Source organism: Triturus cristatus, chromosome 11 (genome assembly GCF_964204655.1).
Source record: "Triturus cristatus chromosome 11, aTriCri1.1, whole genome shotgun sequence".
In the NCBI taxonomy this organism is placed as follows: Eukaryota; Metazoa; Chordata; class Amphibia; order Caudata; family Salamandridae; genus Triturus; species Triturus cristatus.
The window spans coordinates 163100175-163127882 of record NC_140594.1 but is presented as its reverse complement, the minus strand read 5'-3'; the positions used below and the strand labels follow the sequence as shown (position 1 = coordinate 163127882).

General features: G+C 45.9%; 1 protein-coding gene and 1 long non-coding RNA gene across 2 annotated transcripts in view; one reads left to right on the top strand and one right to left on the bottom strand.

The window, feature by feature from the left end:
* Positions 1-1151: 1151 nt before the first annotated feature.
* On the bottom strand, positions 1152-27505 carry LOC146783821 (uncharacterized). The gene is made up of 3 exons (XR_014970350.1): positions 27383-27505; positions 8853-8904; positions 1152-2682 (listed from the first exon to the last, which is right to left on the bottom strand). It is a non-coding gene; the product is annotated as an uncharacterized LOC146783821 (long non-coding RNA).
* BCL7A (BAF chromatin remodeling complex subunit BCL7A) overlaps positions 26651-27708 on the top strand; it is a 110404-nt gene continuing 109346 nt past the window's right edge. The window contains exon 1 of the mRNA XM_085632797.1: positions 26651-26884. Within this exon, the coding sequence (XP_085488923.1) occupies positions 26793-26884 (92 nt within the window). The 5' untranslated portion in view covers positions 26651-26792. The remainder of the gene's footprint in view (positions 26885-27708) is intronic.

The following is a 27708-nucleotide window of genomic DNA, read 5'->3' as shown; positions in this document are numbered from 1 at the left end:
GATTCCGTACTGCCCTCCGTGAGGGTGTAAATACATTTTTATGTTTTTTTGGTTGGTTTTTTTTGCAGAGTTTTATATAGCGCGAACTTGACCAAAATCCAATCAGGTATCAGAGCGCTTTACATGGCACCAGTTACGTTACATGAGGACACACATTCATTTTTTTGATAGGCACAGGGAGATTAAGTGATTTGCCCAGAATCACAGGATGTTTAGCGTCATTACCGAGACTCGAACCCAGTTCCCCCGGTCCGAGGTCGAGCGCCCTAGCCGTTAGGCCAACTCCTCTCCCTTGACATTCTTAATTTTCCCCGAAGACGTCTTTGCAAATATTTTCTACTTAAGTTCTATCTGCTGTGTCTGAGTTTGTTGTTGAATTGGAAAATAGATTAAAATGATGTCACCCATCTTGGGGTGACTTCTATAATCTGCCATCAACATCACATACTGAGACATTGCTGATTTGAACATGACACCAAACAGCGTCAGCTGCGGCTGAATCATGGCAGTGCAGTTTAAAGTTTTGGATCCTACTGAACAGCCTGGAAGGGATTCCAGTAAAGAATGTGTGAGAGCTGAACCATCCTTGAAAAAGAAGATTACTGACTGTAAATCACTCAATTGTCATGCAGTGAACTCATAAAAAACTGGGAATTAGCTACTGTAGAACACACGGGCACTATAAAAGATATGGGACAGCAGGATTAGCTACTGTCAGGGTGCAAAGAACTGCCTCATTGCCTGTAGCAATGAATTAGGCCACAAAACCCAATTAAAACAAATAACGGAGCAGCAAAATCAAGCACATGCTCTAGAACACAGAACCTGTCAATCTACAAAAATTGTGAACATGAGATATTCATTGTAGTGTGGGAAGACTGAAGTGTACTAGCATTAGCCCCTTTCCCCGTGCATGAATGCCCTCAATCCTAATAAAAGAAAGAAACCAGTAGTTCAGTCGCACTCTCTGTAATGGTCTTAGTGAGTGCACTTCCTTTACTGCTGCTGTTGCAGGGTGACTTAAAACCACCACCATGGAAAAAGATATAGACTCCGCTTGGCAACGAAAGACAGTTCTTTACTGTCGCGACAGAGAGACAGGCAGGCTGCCGGTCTCAACTTGCTACTTCACAATCAGCTCTTTTAATACATATCTTATACTATGCTTTATTACAAAACAACAAATAATAATTGACTTGTAGGTTACAGGTTGAAGACGGAAAAACACTCAAAGACCTGTGATCCCATAACCCCAAACTCTGACCTAATCCGCTACACATTCTTTATTGCAATTCTAACAAAGCTTAACAATCAAGCATTCTACTCGTGAATGCATGTGTATTTGTGGTAAATGCAATTTTAGTGGAGTGTGTGCTTTTATCATTGTGCACCTATGACCTCTGTGTGTTCTAATCTAAATTGATTTTTCTGCACCAATTGTCTAATCAGGTTACAATATGTTTGGGGGCATGAAGTGCTGGATGGTGTTACTGTGTGTTTAAACCATAAATACTTTTATGTTTGCTAAACACGAGTTGGCTTTTAACTGAAAACCTTTTAAGTTACTTATTCCATTGTGACCTCAAGTGAACTTTTAACATTTCTCTTGTCAGTGCAATATTTGGGCCTAAACTGTTCTCTCACTGCATACAGCTGTGTACTTTCTGCTAGTGTCTGTTGTCACGCTGTTTTTGTTTTTTACATTTTCTACTGTGTGTTTATATTTACATTTCCTACAACATTCCCCCCTCTAGTTGATATTTCAACTACTTCATCTAGACCTTGGTCTACACTTGTCCTAGTTTCCCTGGGAATTTACTATTTGCATTGGTGCCCTAGCTGGAAACATCCCTCCCACCTTTGTGCCTATTCTCCTACAGCATGCTAGGATTAACTGTACAACATACTATATTAACAATAAGACCACAATAGTTGACAACAATGCCCCTAACAGTCCTAACATCCATGATGGCAGTAATGAAAACCACTCACTGAAACAATTATCTGGGGTACCTTCTTCATCTACAATTTTCTTTAGTAGATTATGCAGTGTCTATATAGCCTTTGATAAAGTTCCATTATCCGCATTATTCGCTGGGATAAAAATGCAGCACGCAGTTCCAATTTTCTTGCACACCCCTCCTTGCATGGCTGTCATAAAGTCAAGTACATAGTGATGCCAGATTTCCATCATTCTTATACCACACAGCTCTTCCTTTATAGTATTACATTTTTTGTGATGTTGATAACCTTAAAAAAATTTCCCATCAAGTAACTTGAAGCCAACGAGTTGTTGCTTTAGCCTGAACAAATGTCATAATGCTCCCAAAGAACAGTTACACATCACTAAACAGGCGGTACTCTTAGGGAACATCATTCCAAGTACTTGTACTATTGTAATCTGCAGTTTTCTTCCTTCAATTGTAATGTAGCAAGATCATTGGACGGCTTATGGGGTGCGCATGAAAATGTTGACAGATTAATTCCAGGAATTATCCAAAACTGGAGTGTGCAAGGTCACAATGGAGCAGATTAACCCCAGTTTGGCAGTGACTGGGCATACTGCAATCCTCTGCACTGCCAGTAATGATCCATGAGGCCGGAGGTACCCCCTGCATGTCGGCATTGTGAATTGTGGTCTTACAACCAATAACATGGCCTATAGTAACCATGCCATTTCCTCTGAAACATAAAAAAAGAAGTTAGTCTCATGACAGTCTGGGGACTGATTGTGCTATCTACTCAGATGTTAAATGCAATGTTTTCATCCCAGATATGTGCACATTTCCCTAGTGCATCCTGACGAACATCAGTACCACTCCATAAAGATATAGACCTAAATGAAAATTCAATTTTGGGATGACATTGATCATGGGCAAAGATTGACCTAGTGACTCTAAATTCTGGCCTGCAAATACAATCTGGGGATAAAGGGATTACTGAATAGCTGTTACACTCAGTGGGTGGATGTGTTACTCCTAAAAATCCTAAATCCAGGACCATCTGGGTCCAATTTACAGTGGTAGAATGGCATGTCTTCCTACTACTTGATAGTTCATTCCTGATGTCCTGTCTATCTGTGAGAATGTATAATACTTCTGCTGAGTCATATTTTGTGGTGTTAACTAAGAAATGCACTACTTTAACATGTGTCAATTGCATTTGAGCTTTAATCTTACACAATCAGAGATGTAATAAACATTGTGCTGTACTTGGCGCTACGTCTTACATTGAGTGCATAAATATTTTTTTGTTTGCTAAACACGAGTTGGCTTTTAACTGAAAACCATTCAAGTTACTTATTCCATTGTGACCTCAAGTGAACTTTTAACATTTCTCTTGTCAGTGCAATATTTGGTCCTAAACTGTTCTCATTGCATACAGCTGTGTACTTTCTGCTAGTGTCTGTTGTCGCGCTGTTTTTGTTTTTTCCTTTTCTACTGTGTGTTTATATTTTACATTTCCTACAACATTCCCCCCTCTAGTTGATATTTCAACTACTTCATCTAGACCTTGGTCTACACTTGGCACTAGTTGCCCTAGGAATTTACTACTTGCATTGGTGCCCTAACTGGAAACATCCCTCCCACCTTTGCGCTTATTCTCCTACAGCATGCTAGGATTAACTGAACAACATAATATATTAGACAATAGTTGACAACAAGGACCCTAACAGTCCCGACATCCATGATGGCAGTAATAGCTGCCTATCTGATCCAGTAGCATGAGGAGTTGAGAACACACAAAAGAGGATTCATTAGTGTTTTCCGAACTTATGTCTAACATGTGCTGATACCACACATTATCTGACAGATGAGTATGGGCAATAAGGGTCACATTATTATTAGAGAATTCTCTTCGTACATGGAAAATATCAGGACTAAAGGGTATCTTGCTATAGAAGAGTAGACAAGATAGAATCAAGAGACAAAAAAGAAGCATATAAACAAAAATGCATATCTTTTGTGTTGTTTTTCAAAAAATAGTCCAAAAGTAGAGGTGGAGGGGTTATTTTTACAATGATAATTTTGTGTTGTTTTTCAAAAAATAATCCAAAAGTAGAGGTGGAGGGGTATTTTTACAATGATGATTGTCTTCCCCCTCTTGTTCCATTTACATTATTCATGATTTTCGGCGAGATGCTCAGCTTAGACAAACATGGGTGCAGTGAAACCAGGGTTTCATGCCATCCACTTTGAGGGAGGTAGGGGTCACCTTGGCCACAGTATAAGGGCTGTTAAATCATTTTTCCCTCAATTTCCTAACAAAATACTTTGACCTCGGCAGTGGCGTGTTTCCCCTTCTCCTTAGTTACCTATTTGAAGATTAATCTTACACATTTAATTAGTTCACAAAAATACATATGCATCTCATCATTTAGGATCTCTGTGGAGCTTTCTCCCTGTACATTACTTCTAGTGGCAGGAACTTGATTATTCATAGATCTCCATGTCACTATTTGATGAGGTGTCAAGTGATGGTCAGAACTAGGTGTATTCCTAAGGCAAAGCAGTGGTATTGGTAGGCAATACAACCATTTCTTGTCCAATGTAGAAAATAACATACTTCTTTTACTCTTCAAGAGGTCGATTAGGAACTCAGTAATACCATTACTTTGAGGATATTACACAGAGGATAATTTATGTTTTGCCGCTAACTGTGCCGTGATATGAATAAATATTGCGTTGACGAAATGAGTGCCATTGTGTAAGGATTGCTAAACCTAACAATGGAAAAAGACTAATTATTAGCACCTTGGTGTTAAAATCTAGAAGTAAGACCAAGAAATTACAAGGGCGGTACAATTCCTTATCAAGCATAATACCTAAAAGTTCATTGAAGAGTAGGAAAGTTTGGCAGTGAAGCGTTGCAAAGTTAGCTTAGGGGAAAAACTTTGTTGCGCTTCAACATTCGCTGCGGTGTTGGAGTACGAGTCTTAGTGCAACTGAGAAGCAGTAAGAATTTTCCATGTTATCGAGTCCTGAGCATGCGCGTATACTGAGGAGAAAAACTCATATTTAATCCATGCGCATTAGAGACTATTAGAGCGACCGCGCACAAACTGACATTGAAGGGAGTGACGCTTTGGGGTGTGGAGAATTGAATTGGGAACTGTGTGTTTTACCTGTGCTTTGATTTTAAAAATATATTCGCCCTGTTTTAAAAATACTCTGCTGCTGCCCTTGCATTTTGCACGAAGCTCGTTTTTAATTAATTCGGACACTCGAGCACGACCGGAACTAGCGCTCTTCCGCTAGGAGGTCAGCACTCCAGTCTTTTTGTGGCTGGCGCCTACTTAACGTCATCCTGGAGCGACCGCGCAGCGGACGCACGCAGCGGGCGCGCCGGCGGCGCGCCAAAGGCAAGCCCGTCTGCGCCCGTCCGCGCCTCGGACGTGCCTATTGTGCCTAATAATGCTGCCTACAAGCCCTTGCCCAGTGCGAAGCCACCTACTGCGCGGCTCTGCTACACCCGGTTACAGTTGCACCAGCTTAACAACTGTGCTCTGATTCCGGAAGTGCCGACGGTGGGGCATGCATTAGGGATTACTGGTTGTTCTGCCCACGAGGAGGGACTGAAATGTGGACTTTTAAACATTAGGTCTCTCCCCAAGCACTCAACGGAAATTCAGCTGTTAATTGACGAACATAACTGTGATATATTGTTCATGACGGAAACCTGGCTTGCGCCAGGTCTTGACTTGGACCTTGGCGTTGCTTGCCCCCCTGGGTTCAAAGCCTTTCACAAACCTAGATCTAACGGTAGGGGTGGTGGAACTGGGATCATCTTCAAAGAAATTTGGGATTTCTCGCCATTGGATATTGACGAGATCTCGCAGTTTGAAACTCTGGGCTTCTCTCTGAAGGACAGGTCCGGCAATGTCCTGACTGGAATTCTATGCTATAGACCTCCGGGGACTGTGAGCGAACAGTCACAACAGCAGTTCTTGGATGTGATTGGCAATTTGGCACTTACTCATCACAGATTGATGATTTTGGGAGACTTTAATCTTTGGCCTAACGCAACGATGAAAACAGCATATAATAATATTGTTCAATCATGTGCTAATTTTAATCTATCACAACACGTGCTGGAGGCAACACATTCGGCAGGACATGCTCTAGATCTCATATTTGCGGCAGAGAATGTAGTGACTCTGGATAATATCCTCCCTGTGGATTGGTCCGATCACCATCTGATTAGATTCAGAATTCTGTTGATCCCTAAGGGCAGACCCCCCCGGTTTAAAGATAGTAACAGCGTCCTGGGCAGGGACTGGAAAGCCTTGAGAAGGAAAGCTCTGTGTCCCTCTTTGTTTAATGCGGCTCCTCTCCCTGTTTCAGGACAGTCGGTTGATTCTAACTTTAAGGAGCTCTGCAGCTACATTACGAATACTATTAATCGGTTTGCTCCACTGAAACGGCTTAGGAAAAGAGGTACCCCTTCGGCCCCCTGGTTCTCAGAGGAACTAAGGGCTTTTAAAATTCAGTGCAAACACGCAGAGAGGCAGTGGCGTAGTCAATATCTAATCAGTGATAAGATTATTTGGCGAGAATTGCTGATCAGATATAAGCATGCTATTGCATCTACTAAAGCGTTGTATTTTGCGGACCTTATTCTGAACTCCCCGAACAGTGCCAAATGTGTTTTTAATATTCTGAGAGGTGTTACCAACCCAGAGTGTCTGGCCAATAAGATTACTCCCTCGCAGGATTTGTGTGATGGGCTGGCAGCCTTTTTTCACAACAAAATAAAGGGAATCCTCGAGGGCCTGCAGCATGATCCTGTTACTAGCTGCAAGGCTGGAGCAGGGATATCAACAGTGGATCCACCTGACCGTGTAGTATTCAGGCTAAACGAAGAGGTATCGGCAGGACCTTGTTTAGATCACTGGACGTGTCCTTCTTTGGAGGATTTTTCCAATGTGGCTAAGAAAGTCTGCTCGGGGTCTCCGTTAGACCCTATTCCGCAGAAATTCTGGAAGGAATTGGGGTCGGAAACTTTTCCGCACCTCCATCTGATTACTAATCAGTCACTAATCAGTGGTGTGGTTCCGGCCTGTTGGAAGGATGCGTTGGTATCTCCCCTTCTGAAAAAACCCTCGCTAGACCCCGCCTGTTATGGGAACTATCGCCCTATTTCCTTGCTGCCTTATCCAGCTAAGATAGTTGAACGCCTCGTCAGCCAGGAGCTTTCGGGGTTTTTAGAGAGCAAGGGTATATTGGAGGAGAATCAATTTGGTTTTCGCTCGGGGCATGGTACCGAGACTGCATTGATCACTGCCTTGGATGACTTGCGAATGCGGGCGGATAAGGGGCACTCTGCAACTTTGATATTGCTTGACTTATCCGCCGCATTCGATATGGTCAGCCATACTATTCTTTTACATCGGCTTGAGGAGGTGGGGGTCACAGGATCGGCCCTAAAATGGCTCTGCTCTTATCTGTCGGATAGACGGCAGGCGTTTTTTCTGCCTCCGTATCAGTCAGATTTTTTGCCTAACAAACAGGGTGTCCCACAGGGTTCCTCTATTAGCCCGATACTGTTTAATGTTTATATGCGACCTTTGGTGCAAATCATTAAATCCTGCAACATTATGGCAGTTAACTATGCCGATGATACGCAATTGATCATCTCTCTGGAAGGCGATCAGGTGGATCCCTTATCTACCTTCCACCACTGTATGCTGGAAATGACGTGGCTGAAAAATAATGCCTTGCAATTCAATGGTGCCAAAACTGAGATCTTACATTGCTCAGTGGGCAGGGTGCCTCTAGCCCTGCCTCTCAATTTTTGGCCTCTTCCATTGGACACCCCCCTGGTTCCAGTAAAGACTGTACGTAATCTGGGGGTCTGTTTCAACGAGAAGCTAAGTCTGGAGTCGCATGTTAACAAGGTGGCCTCGAACTGTTATACGATTATGAGAGGCTTACGCAGGATCTTACCCCTACTTCCCCTCCATGTGCGAGGTACAGTAGTCCGATGCACTATCCTTAGTCGCCTGGACTATTGTAACGCCTTGCTGCTTGCTTCCCCAGTTTATCTGATCCGGAGACTTCAACGTATCCAGGCAGCTGCCGCAAAACTTGCTCTTCTGAGACCGCGTTTTTCATCCAGCACTAAGGCTCTGTCCGAGCTCCACTGGCTGCCTGTGCAACAGAGAATTTTGTTTAAATCCCTGTGTGTAACCTTTAAAGCTCTTCATGGCCTTGGCCCTAAACTGTTGCAAGATCTTTTTAGATGGCATATTCCCACGCGCACTCTGCGCTCTTCATCAGCTAGGCAGGCCTTGATTCCCAAGACGAAGAGAGCTACCTTGGGAGGCCGAGCCTTTAGCTCTGCGGCTGCGCGATTGTGGAATAGTCTCCCCTCGGAGCTACGACAGGTTCAGGATCTGACACTTTTACCGTGGGCAGCTTAAGACCTGGCTGTTCCCCAGAGTTTAACTCCTAACCCCTCTCTTTTATTTTCCCTTCATTATGTCATTAGCGCCAGGATGCCCGAAGGGTTGCAGTGCGCTTTACAAATATTTTATACATACATACATACATACATATTAATAATAGAGCATGCGCGAGTAGGAAACGCTGCTTATTCCCTGAAGAGAAAGTTAGAGTCAGCACTAGTTCTGAGAATAATAAGGCAGCTATTTTCCTATGAGAGGAAAAATCGGAATTAACTTAAACCAACCAGATAACGACTACATATCTATTATTTAGTTGTTGCAAGTGGTGATTTTGGAAGGAAGCAACTTTCAAATTGTATATAAATTTACGGACTGAAATATTTAGAGCCAATAATCTAATAGTCAGAAAAAGAGAGCAAGGATAAATTAAAACAAATACACTTACCAGTTACCAGACCTTAATACACGTCAGCTGTAGCGAGGAATAGGTAAGGAATCTGTAGAAAGATAAAAAATAGTAGAGTTAGCAGGGAAGAGCTGTGAGAAAGAAATTAATAATCAAATAATTTTAGTTGCAGCACAAAGAAGCCACACACCACTATAGAAGAGAGGCAAAGGTCACACCAAGACGGGGTAGGTGAGCAAGGAAGTGGATTTATCTAAATGTTTAGGAGGAACTGAAATGTTAATGTATGTTGTTTCCTTACAGTAAAATTACACACCCGTGCTAGCCAGATGAAGGCAAGAAGAATCAACGTCTGAAGCTGCAGAAAGAATCAGACGTGGTGCGACTGTCTCTTCTCTGTCCCATCCCCTTTCCCCCCTGGGGTTTCGTAGGCGTTCATGCTAATATCTACGTGGCGCTGAGGAATCTCAGAGGGGCGTTGGGAACTTGCGACATTCTGCTCCTGTGCATTAGAAAAAGCACGTGGTCTGACACATTGTCGGAACTTATCCCTTCCTATATCCCCCATTGTGGAACTACTTCACAAATTTGGGTTGTAGCTACTGCTTTAGCATCACAATGGACGCATGGTCCTGCTTCAATCCATTAAAAAAAGGGCAAGCCACAACTATGAGGTACCTGTAGTTACTGCACCTATCTATCATGTCCACAACATAGTCCATGTGAAGAACTTTAACGGGACCTTGTGATCATGGAACGGTAGAATTTATCACTTTTAGTGTGGGATTAGGGGAAAATTGCTGACTGATAATACAATTATGAAGATACAAAGTAAGTATGTTGAGTAAATTGGGAACAAATCAGTCTTGTTGTATTTGCATAGACAGGTAATCTCTTGCGGTATGGGCAGGTAAATGCAACTGATCAAGAGCTATTGTCAGTAAAGCCTGTGGTATCACTCGTTCACCTGTAGATAGTTGTCTATACATTAAGTCATTCCCTAACTGGGAGCATCAGCTATCCTCGCATAACTGTTTTTCATGTAGAGGAGCAGCTTTCTGTAATTCTCACAGATGTAACTGCGCTGTCTCAGCATAATGAGGCGTGTCATTGTCTCTGGTAGCATTGAATTCAGACTCCGGTGGTAAGGCAGTCTGAGCCACTTGAACTGGATCATATTGGGAGCCTGATGGCAAAGGCGGGGGGTGTGCCTAGCTGCAGCTTTAGCTGTCCAATCTGCTAGTACATTACCCTGAGACACAAAATCCTGTCCACTTGTATGTGCTGCACAGTTCACAACTGCCACTGCCTGTGGTACCATGAGTGCCTTTATTACAGCCTCTAAGAAGTTCCTATGCATAACAGGACTTCCGTCTGATTTCAGGAAACCTCTCCTGGTCCATCTCATAATCCTGGAATGCATGGTAGTTGTCACATAAGATGAATCTGAATATATTGTAATGAGTGCTCCTGCTCCTAGCTTAAGAACTGCTATTAGTGCTGTTAATTCTGCTGCTTGGGCAGAATAATGCGCTGGTAATGTCAACAGCTCTTCTATACGCAGTGTAACAGAGGAATCATGCTGTTGTGCTCTGACTACTGCTTTGTTTTTATTTTTATTTTAGGAGTTTTTTGTAGTGCTGGCAAGACCCCAAGGGCTATCAGAGTGCTTTATAGCAACATTACGGCAATTGTCAGTCAATCACAGTACAATAAGATACAATTTTGAGAAGTCTAGACAATTATCAGTCAATCACAGTGCATTCAAAATATTGTTTTGAGAGCCTAGTCATTCTTATTCAGTAATAGTGTATTAAGATTGTAGAGTTGAGCATCAAGTCGTTGTGTAGAGCTTCCGGGAGAGGTAGGTGTAACTCGGTGGAGTTTCCACGATACGATTGATTAGATTATTTCCTGGAGGAAGAAAGGTGATGGTTTAGAAGAAATTCTTTTAGTTGTCACTTGAAGCACGTGAAGGAGAGGTTAGTTCTGAATTGTATTGGGAGAGAGTTCCAGATTTTGGGGGCGTTTCCTGAGAAAGAGCGTGAGAGGGCTTTTTGTTTATGTCTTTTGGGGAGGATGAGAATAATTGTGTTGAAGCTTCTTAGGTTTCTCGATTGGCCTGCTTTTGTGAGTTTGGCTGCTAGGCAATCTGGTTTACCAGTGTGTAGAGCTTTGTAGGTAAGACAGGACAGGCAGTTTTGAAGCACCAGCGTTCATCGATTGGTGGTCACTTTAGATTTTGGAGTTCAGGGTGATGTGATCATGTTTCTTTGCTCCGATGACCATTCTTGCTGCTGCATGTAGGGTGGCTCTCATGGGGACTACGTGTGCTTTAGCTGCTCCTATGAGTGTGGCATTTCCACAGTCTGGTCTGGACAGAACCAGTGCTTGTGTTGCGGTTTTTAGGTAATTTGGAGGGAGGTAAGGGCTTGATTTTGTAGAGAATTTTAAGTTATTAAAAGCGCCCTTTGCAGTGGATATTATGTGTGAGCTCATGTTAAGTCTTGAGTCCAGAGAGATCCCCAGAAACTTGGCAGAGTCCGCTAGAGTAACCTTGCAGTTCAGGGCGTCAAGGTTATTTATCCATTCTTGGATCTGTGGTGAGTTACTGTGGTTGGAGAAGACCAGAGTTTCAGTTTTTTCTTGGTTGAGTTTGAGGTGGTTGTGTGATAGCCAGTTTTGTATTTTTAAGAGTGTGGTGTTAAGCCAGTATATGTCGTTCAGAAAGAACATTTCTAGGTAGAGCTGGATGTCGTCGGCAAAGAGGTGATAGGCAATATTTGTTTGTCTCAGAATTGCGGTGAGGGGCTCCATGTAAATGTTGAAGAGTGTCGAAGAGAGGACTGAGCCTTGTGGGACACCCCGGACAATGGGTGAAATATCAGACATTGAGTTGTTGATTTTTATTAGCTCAGATCGGTTTTGCAGACTGTGTGTCTAATTCCTGTCTCCTGATCAATAGTAGAAGGACAATCAACAAAACAGACAATGTTACCTGGTATAGGATTGTCTGTTGCTTGACTACATTAATTGGGAATTTGGGTTGCACAGTCATGTGCCTCATCCTCAGAGTCTAATATTAAATGGGCAAAGAATGTCGCAGGATTCACTGTATGACACTTCACAGCCTTCAAAGATGGTAGCAACATTATCTTCTCATATCATGACACTCTGTGTAGGCAGAGTGTTCCTAGCCTTCTGAATAATGTCAAATACTGCATGCTCTACGTCTACACAGAGCATTAAAAGTGCCCTGGTGCCCCAATGGCATCCCTATCGAGCTGTATAAGCTGCGACCAGATGTACTGGCGCCCCACCTGCGCGCGATGTTCCTGGCGGCCCGCTCGCGGGGTTCCCTTCCGCCGGACCAGCGTCTGGCCACGATCGTGGTGATCCACAAGGAGGGGAGACCCCGTAAGCGGGTCACATCCTATAGGCCTATCTCGCTCTTGAACGCGGAGCCCAAAATCCTCGCCAAGGTGCTGGCCAACCGGCTGGTCGGCGTGGTGGGCGATTTGGTCCACCAAGACCAGTCCGGCTTCATACCCCATCGCAACACGGCCCTTAATCTGCGACGCTTGCACGGGGTGCTCGCGCGTGTCCCGTTCGTGCGGGAACCGGCCATCTTGGCGTCCTTGGACGCCACCATGGCGTTTGATACGCTCGAATGGCCATACATTTGGGCGATGCTGGCGAAGTTTGGCTTCGGACCGGGCTTCATCGGCTGGGTCAAGTTGTTGTATTCCGGCCCATTGGCGCAGGTGGTGGTGAATGGACGAGTTTCGGCCCCATTCGCACTGGGACGGGGCACGCGACAGGGTTGCCCCCTGTCGCCTCTCCTGTTTGCACTGGCCCTGGAGCCCCTGGCGGAGTGGCTGCGGTGGCACCCTTCCATCCGTGGTCTCCGTTGGACCCCCGAGCATGAGGACCGTGTGTCCCTCTACGCTGATGATATCCTTCTATACCTCGCCTCCCCGCGTAAATCACTGATCGTCCTAGTTGATGTTTTGCGCTCATTCGGTCGCAACTCAGGCCTCGTCATCAACTGGGCGAAATCCTGTGTATATGTGCTTGCCGGGGAGGCTCCGGTCCTACCACGGGACTGTCCGATCCAGATTGCCTCCCAGGGGTTTCGGTACCTGGGTATATATATTACTCTGGACCCGGAGGCCCGCTACGAGCGGAATTTGCTGCCCCCCCTCCAGCGCTTGAAGGAGGATGTGGTGCGTTGGCGGCGTCTGCCGCTTTCGCCGCTCGGCCGAGCGGCCTTGTTTAAGATGATGTCGTTGCCGCGCTTTCTGTACGCTCTCCAGAACACTATGGACTTGGTCCCGGCGCGCTACTTCCGTGAGGTGGAGAGTTTGCAGCGTCGCCTGTTCTGGGACGGGAGGCCACGTATTGCCTTGGCTAAATTGACGCTCCCGTGGTACGATGGGGGGGTTGCCCTCCCGGATATCAAACGGTATTACTGGGCCTCCCAGCTAGCTGCGCTTAATCATGGCCTTTACGGGCCCGCCCTGAACCCGGCATTTGAAATGGACAAGATGCTCCTGCCCGGTGGCGACTACAATCGAGCGCTCTACTCTGGCGCGCCGGACCCTCGCCTGACGGGACCGACACGTGTCATGGTGCGTGTATGGCACGCGGCTAACGCAGCTATGGGGTGGAAGGACCGTTTGACCCGGGCGTCACCGCTATATGCGTCTGCGAGGTTGGGCTCCCTGTGGACCTCGAAGGGCTTCGAGAAGTGGGATACGATCGGCATCAGCACAGTGGGAGATCTCTGGACGAGGGGGGGATTCAAAACTTTCGAGACGCTGCAGACGGAGTTTCAGTTGCAAGGCAGTGAGTACTTTCGGTACTTACAAGTCCGCCACGCGCTGGGCTCCGTCTTCCCGGATGTCGCGTCCATTCCGGAGTCTTCCCCCCTGGAGGACAGAGTGCTGGATGGCCATGTCCCAGACAGTACGATCTCCCTTATATATAAAAAACTGATCAACGACCGATCGGGCCTGCTGACTGGCCTCCGCGAGGCCTGGGTTGCCGATGGGCTGGAATTGGACGACGAGGACTGGATTTCCGCGGTGGCCTCTCCGAAGGAGGTGGCCATCCCGGCTCGCCTTCGCTTCGTCCAGCTTAAGATCCTCCACCGGGTTTACGTGACGGGGCCGAGGCTTCTACGTATGGGCTTTGCTGAGGATGGACTGTGTAAGCGTGGCTGTGGTGCTTTGGCAACTTTCTTGCATATTTTGTGGGAATGCCCAAAGGTGGAGCGATTCTGGCGTGGTGTACACGAGGTCCTGCGAGTGGTTACGCGTGTCGCGCTGTTGCCTGAAGCGAGGAGATGCTTGCTGAATGTGTGGGAGCCAACTGACTACTCGGTTCCGCAGACGCGGTGGGTGACTCTGGGATACATGATAGCTAAGCGTGACATTGCTCAATTGTGGGGATCCCAGAGGCCCCCGGCGGTGTCGGCCTGGAAAGAACACATGGATTGGTGTATGTTTCGTGAAAAGGTGGTGTATGTTGCGAGGGGTAAGCCTGGGGCGTGGGTGAAAATCTGGGGCCCCTGGAACGCCTATCGCGGGGGTATTTGCGAGCCGCCACTGCTGCCGGCTGCCTCACCAGCCCCGTCCCCCTAGCCGACCCCCTCCCCTAGCCACGGGCACGTGGTTCCCCAGTCCCTGATCTGTTCTCATTCCCCCTCTTCAGAGTTTGGCGATTGGTTGGGGTCCCCCACTTAAGGAGCGCGTGCTGTCACTTGGGATTGCGGGTTGCCTTGCGGGTGTGGTTTTTTGTGTTGTTGTGTTTTGACAAAAGGAAACCGTATTGTGGGTTTGGAGTTATGTGGCCTGCGCTACTGATATCCCCTGATTTACCTTTTTGCACCGCCAAGAGATTTTTCTGTATATATGTCATATGCTTCTGCCACTCTAGCGGCCGGCCAGACGGTTGTAGGCCCATACCTGTAACTATTTGAGATTGCAATAAACGGTTTCAAAAAAAAAAAAAAAAAAAAAAAAAAAAAAGTGCCCTGGTGACAATGGGGGTGCTCTTCTGCACTGCAAAGGCTGCAGGGGTGAGTGCTTGCTTCCAGGGATAATGTCCTTTTATTAATGGATCCAGAAGTCCACTGAAATATGCAATGGGTTTGTGTCCAAAAGGGTATTTCTGTGTAGGGACATCTGTCATCACCTGACCATTGCAATGGCAGAATAAATACAACTCCTTGGTGTAGTCAGGTGTTCCCAAAACTGGAGCAGTTATTTCAGTTTTACATTTCTGGAAAGTCTTTCTCATCTCTGGTGTCCGTGTATATTGTCATTTCTGTCTCTTGCACTTGTTTGATAGAAGCCAACAATGGCGCTATTAATGTACTATAATCAAAAATCCACTGTCCCACATAACTACAGAGACCTAGAAATGTCGGCATTCCTTTGACAGTTTCTGGTTTAGTCATTCGGTGGATGGATGCTGCTGTTTTGGGGGTTACGAGTCGCTCAGAAGCTGCCAACAATTGCCCTAAGTAATGAACCTCTTCCTGACAGTACTTAATTTGCTCTCTCTCTACTGTGTTTCCTCTCTGGGTAAGACTTCCAAGAAGATATATAGTGTCTTTCCGGCACTGCTGCTCAGTAGGACTACAAATCAATATGTCATCAACATATTGCAACAATGTGCTGTAATATTGGAAATTTGATGGTCGTTCTTTATCATTTTGTTAAAAATTATAGGGGACTCACAATACTCTTGGGGTAAACGAGAGTACAAGTACTGAGTCCCGCGATAGGAAAACACTGTCAAATAATGGCTGTCTGGATGAAGAGGGATGCTAAAGAAGGCATTTTTCAAATCAATAACAAAAAAATACTTTGCTCCCTGAGGAATATTCGTCAAAATGATGGAGGGGTCAGGAATAATTGGAAATTCTGGTACCACTATGTCGTTCAGGGGATGAAGGTCTTGAACCATACACAAAGTATTACCCTTAGATTTCTTGAGCGGGTAAGTCGTGGTGTTACAAGGAAACACTCAAGAGTAAATGACTCCTTGCTCAAGCAACGCCTGTATAGTAAGGGCGATGCCCTCATCTGAGTCTTTGAGATATTGCCTCACTCTGGGTAAGAGAGTGCTGGAGCAGGTAGTACAAAATTTTGTATATCCCCCCCATTATGCATGTTTATATTAATCTGATTAATCAACTAATAGTAATCTTATTAATTTGTTTGCAGTGAAAGACTTATCAATTATATTAACAAAAAGAATTACACGTGGGATTTGTACTTTGCATGGCTAAACTAATTGTAAACTAACATATGTACACATACTAATAGTAGAAAAGTAGAATATTGCATGTTATATGTTGCTTTTGTGATGTAATTGTAAGTTGCGCATCATTTAGTGAGTATAAACGCTTTGGATGTTGCTATTCTGTTAGATAATTACTTACACATAAGGGTATTAGTGAGGGTTTAACATTTTATTAGACACTTCCATGTTTTAATTACGTTTTTATGTTTGTTTTGCTTAAGTTGACCATTTCGGCCTAATTCAAAATGGCTGAACGAGACGTTGAACGTGACTGCTCCTGACAACACGATGTTCCGGGTGAAGTGCGCATGCGTCACCACCAGCAACAATGGCCTAGTCCTGACCCCAGGAGCTGATGTTCTAGTCAAGGACGCTCTGGGAGCTTCACCAACGACAATACAAAGGACTGTCTTAAAACCAGAACCAGCAAGTGCGATGACTTCATTTTGCGGACTATATGAGAACTTTAACGGATGACCCCAAGTCTACCAATCAGAACTTTCCAAAACCCCAATCTTGATACATTTTGACATTAATTTCATTATAAAAGTAGGTAGGGAAATGAACTAAAAAACGCTCTTCCTTAACGAACTCGATTTCCTGGCGTTATGCTGACAGAGAGGACGGTGACACTGCTGGACAGCTGTTATCCTGAAACTTTGAGAGACTGAATTGCGGCCTGACTTTGATGAATTTAAAGGTTTTTTCCCGACTTGACTGACTTAGAGGACGACTCTAATCCAGATTAGGTAAATATGATGTTCTGCAGATCTAATGATGATTTCTAACAATTCGCAATTTTCTTAGATAAATGATATTTAATTAATTGACAAATGTGTTGTAGTCAACGCATTTAGGGTTAGGTAAAGATATTCCTTTCATGTCAGCGTTTGGAAGCTTATTCCTCTAGGGAAGCAGATCAACGGAGAGTGAGTGTTGGTGTTATGGGCCCCACCAATGAATGTATTTGAGTGAATTTGCTATTGAGGTATTTGGTCTGTGACGAAGGGGGAATTTGATGTTCCACGCTGCAACAAGAGCACCTACTTTTAAAGTAATTCTGAATGGAGTAGGAGTACGAATCAGGCCTACATCAGCGGGGCCCTTATTCCATAAAGTGTCTGGTACTTGGGACAGATCTGCTTCTCTAACAGAATCAAAAGTGCTGCTGGGTGTGGGCTTCCATACTTCTAACACTGTCCTCAATGGTGTGTCATCTTGGAAAATTACAACCTTTTTCTTGGGATTATCATCAAACAGTTGGTCATTGAATATCTCCCTAACCATTTTTCCTGGCTCAATGAAAATAACACATGCCCATAAAACATGATTATTGTCACTGGCTATCAGAGCGCCATAGGTTGGTGTTACTTCTAAAGCCTGTCTTTGCAATAGTCCTGTCCTTGTCGCCGAAAGAGAAATTCTTTGGGTAACTGAACCTCCCTTCCAAGTAACTCTGGTGTCTCGGCTATAATTGTATATACTGCTGTAGTATCAGCAGGTTGTGCTCTAACACGATCTTATCTCCAGTAGAGGAATCTACTGTTACTGCCATGATCCTGGAAGGTGAGACTCCAGGGGTGGAACATACCATGGTACCATTAGATTCAAAATGAATAGTCATATTTAATTTGGTCATCAGACCTCTTCTTAATAGATTAGCTAAGGGCAACTGAAGAAAACAGTAAACTGCCATCAATGTGCTTCCCTCTACTTTCATTTCCATTGTCTTGGTAAAAAGAACCCATATCACTTCCCCAGAGAATCCATGTGTGTTCATTGATCTGTTAGAAATCGGAAGGATTCCCTCTTTAATACAGGACCTAGTTGCTCCTGTATCTATGAGGAATGCATACCTTTTGTCATTGATAGCTACCGTCGCAGTAGGCTCCTCATCTGGTTTGTGCGTCACTGATAAGACTGGACACATAGAAATAATCTGGGGGAACCTTCACTGTGTATGTCCTCCCACTGAATTCATCTGGAATGGATTTCCTTCCCTCACAACTACACCTCCTTGTCCACTTTGAAGTGGAATCATTATTGGGGGTGTTTTGTAGCTTTACTGAGGTGGCACGTGTTGTCATTGAGGCATTACTGGTGGCTGTATATTTTAGGATGGCGTCTGCGGTGTATTATTTGCAGATTTGGTTGTGGCTGTACTGCTGTGTTCCCTGGCTGATTATAAATGCCTGCTCTTCCTCCAATTTTGTTCATCCCATCTTTTAGTTTTGCAGTCTCTAATAAAATTACCAAACCTCTGACAATAATGACATACCTGATCCCTCCTCTGAGGACCCATTCTACCTCTTCCTATTCCTCCTCGTCCTCCTCTACTACTTCCCTGCATCCTTATATCATCCTGCTGTTGTGGGTACTGTTGTCGAGTGGTGCCTGGGACCGATCCCACAGACATTGCAGTCATCTGATTGATGGCTGCCACTACAGCTCCTTCTACTGCTCCTCTCTTTGCCAACTTTTGCTGCACTAACTTGGCTGCTGCTTTCTCTGTCACCTCCTGTTTGTTCCTTTCTTTCTTCTGTTTTTCTTGCAAAAATGGATTATGTGCACTTGTATTTCTGTCCTGGGCTTGGGTTCTAGGGCTACTATGTTATCTAGGCTGTCCTGCATGTCAGAGGTCAACCCTTTTTTAACTACATTATAAAATAATACTGCATTGCCTCCTGTTACTTCCCAACCCTTACCTACTGCCTGGATCCATTTCTCTTTCATCCTTTTAAGGAACTGACCGGGATCCTCATTTGGCTGCATTGGCTGAGCCATGAGAGATCCAATATCTGGCCTATCGGAATAAATTTTCCTCAGCTGATCCCAATCTACTGTTCTAATCGAATTAAATGGAGGCTCATCACATCTAGTCTCTGTGAAGGTAACATTTCTCACTCCAGCATTTTGAAATACAGTGTCGGGTGCATCTCCTATAAGAGAACTAAGCAGACTCTTTATAAAGCCTACTGCTGAGATGATACCTGCGGTTTGTTTTTTAAATGCTCCACCAAGAAGACACCGAGCAACCTAAGAAGTTGCCTAGAGGAGGTTGCCAACTGGATGGAACTGTCCTGCTTAAAGCTCAACGTGGACAAAACCGAGCTCATGCTTCTTGGAAACATCCCCCTCTTTCAACTCGGAACTACTGTGGCCGAAATGCCTTGGCCCCGCCTCAGTACCCAAAAACCAGATCAAAAGCCTTGGCTTCTGGCTGGACCACTCCCTTAGTTTTAACCATCAAGTGCCAAAACTTTCGGCCACTTGCTACAGAATGCTGAGGATGCTACGTAAAATACTTCCCCTTCTCCCATGGTCCAAGGCCTTATTCTAGCACGCCTGGATTATGGGAACGCCCTATATCTAGGGGCCCCTCAATCTACCATCCGCAAGCTCCAGATAATTCAAAAATGTGCAGCCCGCACGCTCCTCCAGACCCCTCATCGACAATCAGCAAACCTGGCACTAAGAAGCCTTCACTGGCTGCCAGTTAGGGAGAGAATTTACTTCAAAGCCTTGTGCATTGCCCACAAGGCCTTCTGGAAGAATGGTCCGGCAGTCAGCCAATCAATGATAACCCCCTATCAACCTAATAGACTGCTCCGATCAGCATCCTCGCCCTACTCCCTCAAATAAAGAGAGCGAGATGCAGCAAACGCTCCTTTTCCTATAATTACGCCAAGCTATGGAATGCCCTCCCACCACGCATGCGGTCGGAGCCCAATCTCCTACCCATCCGCAAACTTTTAAAAACCCTGCTTTTTAATCACTGCCTCTAAACCACTGAATTCTTCTCTTCTGTCCGCGTTCGTCTGCAGCGCTGGGATGCCTCAGGGTAGCTATTGAGCTATATAAATGTTTTTTTCATTTCATTCCAGGGCAGTAATTTGAGTGTTCAGATCATACTAGGACGTAAAGTTTAGCAACACCAGCTTTTCAGATGTTCCCTGTGTCAAGCACTAGAACGCATATTATCGCCTTCCAATTTCAAATTACTAACCTTGACCACTTTCAGTGTGATATTGGGAATACTAAGTTTATCAATTATGCAGCGCCATAACTACTGTGCAACACATGTACACAATACACAATCTTGCAAGCGGTACCCTTATATCTCTTACAACCTTCTACCTATTATATTAACATAATATTTACATCTGCATTTAGCATTGCCAAGAGAAACACGTCAATACACAAACATGGAACGTTGTCCGCTTTATCCTCACGTTAAAAAACGGTAGTCCCCGGATCCTACCCAACCCCTGTGCACAGGCAGAACTTCAGAAAACACGGTGTCTGCTTACCTCATCACAAGGTGTGCAATGATCTTTGCAGCGGGGAGTAGGCAGTGTTTTGGTGTCAGCAGTCATGTGGGGGCAAAAGGGACCTCCTGGCTGATAATATTTCTTCAATATTATGTCATTATTACACATGGAGATACTGTCTGGGCACATATTTCACCTCATCAGTACCAGTGTAACAACCAAATGCAGAAACAAGCTACTGAAAGATGACCAGTTAAACTTCGCGAAGGGACATCCTCTGCGCGCATACGCACCTGATAATGTTTTTTGTAACTTTCTGATCTGTTTCAAATGGAAACAAATTAATATTTTTGTTAAAATCTGCAGATTATGCAGCAGATGATGGATAATGTGACAAATGCAGCAAATTCATAATTATGCAAAAAAAATTCACAGCCGCAGAATCGCATAATTCCAGTGGGCGTGCCTATGATGTACGTTACAACAGCATGTCATTGCTGCCTGACTCAGTGTGATTTCTACTTAACCTGCAGCATGGGCCACCATACTTAGGCATGGACTGTGTGTTGAGACGTATGTTTTCCCTGCATGATATTACAGGCTTGCACCCCTGCCCTCAGTGATTCCAACTGTAGGTTATCGGGCATCCTCATCGTCTGTGGCCCAGCACACAACAATAAGGTGTGAGTGTAGAGGCCTAGACTTTTCATCATGTTTCTGAGATTCAGATCCAACCTCTGTGGTCTGCAGGGAGCAAAAAGTGTAATCTCAAATCAACCTTGGACTACTGTCCATTTTTTGTGCCATATACATGAGGGGCACCGTACCATTTTTATGACTGATACAACTGACCAGAGTTTTCTTCTGTTTAGGGATATGTGTGATGCCTGCAGGCCCCATGTGTCTAAAATTTGCTTTAATGTATGCACAGAGTGAGTGAGTGAGAGAGAGAGAGAGAGAGAGAGAGAGAGAGAGAGAGAGAGAGAGAGAGAGAGAGAGAGAGAGAGTGTGTGTGTGTGTGTCAGTCATATGATTGGTGGTGGAATACTATATTGTGTGTGTGTGTGTTGGTGCAGAGGCCGTTAGGATCAATGTTGAATACCCCTCTTTAAAACATAGGACAAGATGGTGTTTGAGGTGCAGCCTCATCAGACAGTGGAAATGTATTGCTCGCATTCCTGAACTAGAAGGAGTAGCTTCAGATAACTACATGTAGGAAGATGGAGACATGGCTGCCTTATTTATTCAATTGTGACCTGCTAGCAATGGTTTGAATATGATCTTTTCCTGAACACTGCCATTTAGGTGATAGTGGGAATGAAGATGTGAGTCAGCAGATTCTATTGTTAAGGATAGGGAATCCTTTAAGCAGGCTCTGTCCCCTTTGTATCTCATCTGAGTGGTACTCCACAAAGCTGATGGCGACAGTTGCAGAGTCTTTCAGCGTGCTCTTGTTTTGGATGCTGATTCGGTTGGACCCAGTCTCCTCATCACCTTCTGTGAAAACCTTCACCTTGGACAAAGAAGGTGCCTGATATGTAGAAGAAACAGTCAACTACGAATAGGAATGTCTTCACACTGTTTTGTGGACATTGATAGGGGGTCAACATTCCCTGTCTGGAAAACTGGTATAAAAGTGGGACACTAACTATCTTACTTAGTTGCAGTTCCGGGTTCTCCACTGAGCAAAGAAGGGAGTGCTCCATACACTACTTAAAGCACTGCTTACATCTAGTGCTGGTATCTTTGATAGCCAGTGTCCCAGAGATGAGGGGACATCACCTGAAGTCTGAGCATCTTGCTGGGCAGCTGTGGATCTGCCTGTGGTTTGGTGAGCTAAGAGATTAGAAGGAGCACCTAATCCTGCAGGAAGAGATGTCCGAGGAGGAGCTCAGCCCCTGTGCCTGGAGTGTGGAAGAGCCCAGAAGAGGTGGACTGAACTGGGGAGAATAACCTGTGCCAACCTGAATCTGGACAGAGTCTCCCAGCCTCCCTATGCATTTCCACAAAAAGCCACAGAAGCCGAATCATCGTATGACCTCGTTATGTGTCAGCCAGAGTGATAATGTTGTGACTGTCATTTGCCAGAGGCCGGAGAACTAGTGCGGACTCTGATGTGACATTGAGTCTTGCTATCAAAGACTCAAGACCACCCCATTGAAAAGATTCATTTTGGTGAGTGACCTTGGGGTGCTGCTGGGCATGCACTGTTCCCACCTGGAGCCACAGTTCTCAAGCACCAGTGCCAAGAGTTGGAGGCTAAAGTGCCGCCAGACCACAGTATTCGGTGGTGCGAGCAAGACTGTTCCAAGCATCTGATCCACCAGGTAACTTGAGCCATATGAACTTGAACATTTACTGTGTCTCTCTCTGCTAAAATTCCAGAGGGTTATTTAACTTAAATGAATTTCCCAAAAAACCTTGGTAATGAGACATATATGTAAACACAAGGAGATGATGGACGGAGTGCTGAAACTTTTCAGACACTCACCCCCAGTCACAGATCTGGGTTGAATCAATCATCATTCTTTAGCACACTTTGCCACCCCAGTTCAGACCCAGCCAAATGCAAATCAGTCTTGACTCTGCACCTCACTGTAACAGTCCAGCCCGAACTGTAAAGCCAGGTCTTCTCTGGACTGGAAACAAGCATCCTGGGACCAGTTTTGGGGTAACACTCCTCATCAGCCAGGCTAGCTTGAGTCCAGTGGCAAAGTGAGCATATATGGACAGGACTATAATTCATAGAACCAGAGAAGCTGCTTGAACCCTGTTACAGTGAGCTTGCACCTGTGCCAGATGTATGCCTGAATATTTCTGAGTGTTTCAAATCCCTTAGCACCCATCTCAGAATCTTGTAACTGATTAACATTTCTTTTGTGTAGTATTACCTCTTGGTGTGCAATTGAAGAACTTCTCTTTTTAAATAGAAAAAGACTGGGCTGGGCAGTACTTGAAGTGCCTGTTGCCTGCCTGTTTGGGTGCTGAGCCCTTACCACCACACTCCCTCACCGAGCCACCTTGCACTGCTCATCTTTGCTCCCCTTAAGTGCGGAAAGGGTGTACTTGGTGCCCAGTCTGAAGCTCCACAGTAGATCGTGGCTCGGGACATCAGTGATAAAAGGCTCCAATCTACAGGCTTGTGGCCCAGTAACCCCTACATCCCTATGGTCCCATCACTGGTTCTGCCAGAGTGTTATTCCTGCTCCTGTGCACCAACTGTCTCTTCCAGTCTTCGGTATTCACGAGTTAATTCTGCTTCAGGCCTGCAGTGTGCAGCTTCTGTCTGCCACTTGTATACAGAGTGCTGTTCTTGCTCCAGGCCAGCAGTGTGTGTATATTAGGATCAGCATGTTCCCTGCATGGTAAACGGACATGCACCCCTGCCCTGAGTAACTCAACTGCATGTGAAAATGATATCCTGATTTTCTTTAGGCACCAGCACAAAGGAAAACCTAAGTGAGTTTACAAAACCCGGCCCAAAATTGACCATGAGACTCAGTGCCCGGCTCTTAGTTCAGGATGGGCACCAAAATCATATTCTCTAGGGATACAAGACTGCCATCTATGTCACTGATTTGAGCAGCGGTGGGAGCATACTGTTTTTGAATTCATAGCACTGGACAGGACTTTTTACCTTCTGAAAGTGTGAGCATGATAACTACAGACACGCTTGTGTAGAGTTCTACTTAGGGCATGCCTAGACCCTCTGCTGACATCTCTGCGTGTGTGTGTATGTTGAATAGTAGCAGGAAACCATATTGTTTGCAAGAGTGTGAATGCTGAAGGCAGTGGTATCCTTTTTGAATTGCCTTTGGCTTGAAATGGCAAAAGATGGAGGTCGTAATACAACCTTCCCTGAAGTGTATGACCAGTGCTAATTAGGGTGGTGCGTCTTGTGCCACCACGCTGGGCACCAAGTTCGAGGGGGCACCCTTTGCATGACAAGCTGAGGCAAGGTAAGAGCAGCCTGCAGAGATATTTGTGTGCCCGGCATTTTTTAAGGGATGTTTACAATGGGATGATAATTCTTGGGGTTAATGCACTAGAAGAGGGTTGATTTGTCTACTTATAGTTTTGACTTATGATAAAGTAGGGTAGAGGGTTAATTTCCAAAGCACACCGTATAACCTAGAGATGCTCTCTCCTTTTCATGCAACGCAGCAGCATTGGTTATTACATTGCATGAAAGCTAAGTAAACTGGCCCTTCATTTCTCCAGACCAAGCACTCTTAACATAGAATACCTACCAATATGGATGACATGTGACTCCTGCACATTGTATTACTCAATGTCTTCAGTAACATTTCCTATACATTAATTTACACACTTTTATGACTCATTGTCTCTCTATAATATGTTTTTGATATAAAGTGCTCTGACACTGTACATTGGGATGAGTAGTGTTGTAAGATATAAATGTAAAGAGAGGTGAGGGGCGTCATTAGAGGGTGGTAGTGAGGCAATCTGTGAAGGAGGTCCGGGGGGAGGCGTGCCAACATAGATTGCCGCACTGAGTGCCACACCGAGTGCAACCAATGATAAAACTGGCTCAGAGTATGGCCTTCATCCCTGATCTACAGTGTGAGGCCTAGACATTGAAATCTGTAGGAATAGAGACATAGCTCTCTTTAGACATTCTATAGTAGATGTTTAGCAGGTGACTGCTCATTAGTCATTTCTAAGCACTGCCATTTGGTTGATAATTGGGGGCATGGGGGTGAGTCCGCAGATTCAGCTGTTACAGTGCAATGCTTCTGGGCAGGGCTGGTCCTTCTGTTTTCCTCTTGATTGGCTACTCCAGGAAGGCAAACGACAGCCTATTGTGCTCATGTTGTGCTTACTCCTCCTAGGATCCAGTCAAATCACTACCTGCAGGGAAAGCCATTGCCTTACATAAAAACTCTGTCTACACTGCACTCTGAAAATGAAATGTAAAACAGAACCGCATTAGACAGGATCCTGGATTTTGAAGAGAAAATCCAGATCTCCTGTCTGGAAATCAAGTATAGAAGTGGGGCCCATACATTTAAACTTTGTTTAGGTGTTTAACTTTGTGGCCTTCAAGGTCCTTATACGAAGCCCCAGATCTTCAGCTTCTTGCAGAATTCACGAAGAGAGGAAGGGGCTCTGATGTGCTGAGGGAGATTGTTCCACGTCTTGGATGCAATGTAGGAGAATGAGCGACCTCTAGTTTTGCTTTTGCCTATGCGGTCTTCAGACCTTGCAAGTCGGACCTTGCAAGCTGTCTTTACAAGTTAAAAACGACACCAATTTGCAAACATGGCATTAAAATTAATAGGGAGCACTTTTATTTTGGTGCTCAGGCCTATTGTCTGTTCAGTCCGATCCTGACAACCAGTCTCCTGGAGGTAAGGGGACATCTACTGAAGTCAGAGGAGCAACTAGAGCCACATTTCGTGGGGGCTAAGAAAAAATACGGGGGGGGGCTGTATCTTTAAGCAATAGGCAGAGTGGAGCTGATTTCGGGGGGGGGGGGCTGAATCTTTAAGCAATAGGCAGAGTGGAGTTGCAGGGGTGAAACAACAGCAAGGCCTTATTAATATGCAAATGGTCTTTTAAAGACCTGTGAAGTGCTCGGGTGGGGCTGTGTGGGTACCAGGGAAGCGGTCTCATCCCGGGCTGCCACACACGACGGGGGGGTGGCTGAAGCCCTTTGAGTCCAATGGGTGTTGCGCGCCTGACTGAAGTCTACATACCAAACTAGAGAGATGTAGATCTGCCTTAGACCTGGGAGCTTGCCAAGAGAGGAGAGGAAGCGATGTGCCCCACAGGAGCTGTTCACCCATGGATACGAGGCCCAGCTGCCGAGAGGAGAGGCCCTGAATTTGACCCAAGTCCCACCCTCCCTGCGAACCACTCCTGGCTCATTCCTCCTGTTTGCAATGTGTGGTCTTCGGTTCGCCCATGCGTGCAGTGTGTTATTTCTGCCACAGCCAACAGTGTACGGCTCATGCCCACCGCCAGTTTGCAGTGTGTGATCTTGGACCGCCTCCTGTATGCAGTGTTATTTCTGCAACGGCCTGCAGTGTAAGACACATGCCTCCTTCCTCCCCTCCTGCTTGCAGTGAGTGGTTTCTGCTCACTCCTGCTCTATGCCGAGTCCTCCCCAGGCCTGCAGTGCCCGGCCGGCTCCTGCCTTCCCTTCCCTGTGCAGTGCCTGTGATTCCTGCTCAGGCCTGCAGTGCGTGCGATTCCTGCCCAGGGCCTGCATGCAGTGTGAGCAGCAGAGCCGGGGCGCAGGCGCGGGAGGAGCAGCACTTCCAGGCTTTGTGTGTGAGTGCGGTGCGTGCGCCGGAGAGAGCGAGCGAGAGGCACCGGCCGCGGCTGCCCGCACCCCCCTCACCCAGCGGCGGCACAGAGCGGGCGCACCATGTCCGGACGGTCGGTGCGGGCCGAGACCCGGAGCCGGGCGAAGGATGACATCAAGCGGGTTATGGCAGCCATCGAGAAAGTCAGGAAATGGTGAGCCGGGCGGGGGAGCCAGGGGGGAGATACATCCTCCTGTCCTGGAAGGACGCGGCGGGCAGGGCAGGCTTCCCCTCAGGATCCCAGGTGTGAGGTGCCGCCCCCCTCACCGGAGCCGGCGCGGCCCCCGCGCCCCCACTCCCGCCTGCCTGGGAGCCATTTCACGCCGGAGCCCCGGCTGCAGGCCGCCCCCGGATCCTCCCCGTCCCCCGGGCGCCGCGCGGACTCCTTCTCTCGCTTAATTTTTTTGGTGGTGGTGGTTTTTAAATTTAGCGCTTTGGCTGGAGCCGAGAGCTGCCCTCTCTCTCACTCTCTCTCTCCCTCCCTCCGAGCAGGGAGAGAGAAAAGAAAGATGGGGGCTGCGGGAGGAGGAAGTGCTGCATGGCAGCCACATAAAGAGCCCCCGCTCCCCGAAAACAGCCCCACTCCCCCCCCCCTGTCCCTCCCGAAAATCACTTATCTGCACCCCAAAAGGGAACCAAAGGACATTCTCACCAAAACTCGGTCATTTCGTGGAAAAATACAACACCCGCCTCACTGATTCCATCAGAGATCAGAGAGGGAAAAAAACATGTTTTGGAGATTTTCTTGTTCAACTAGTTTTCTTCACAAACTTGCTGAGGGCACCAGCACATGGAGCTTTCCTGATGTTTCAGTTCAAATGCGCGAGGACCCGGTTTAAATGCCAGGTGGTTTTTTTTTTGTCTCATACCATTCAATTCAGTCACAGTGCTTACTCAGCTCTCTGTTGCAGTGGTTTACATTGCTTGCAATGAGTGTTAGGGGGAAAACTGCTCCCCTTTTTGAGATGTTCTTAATAA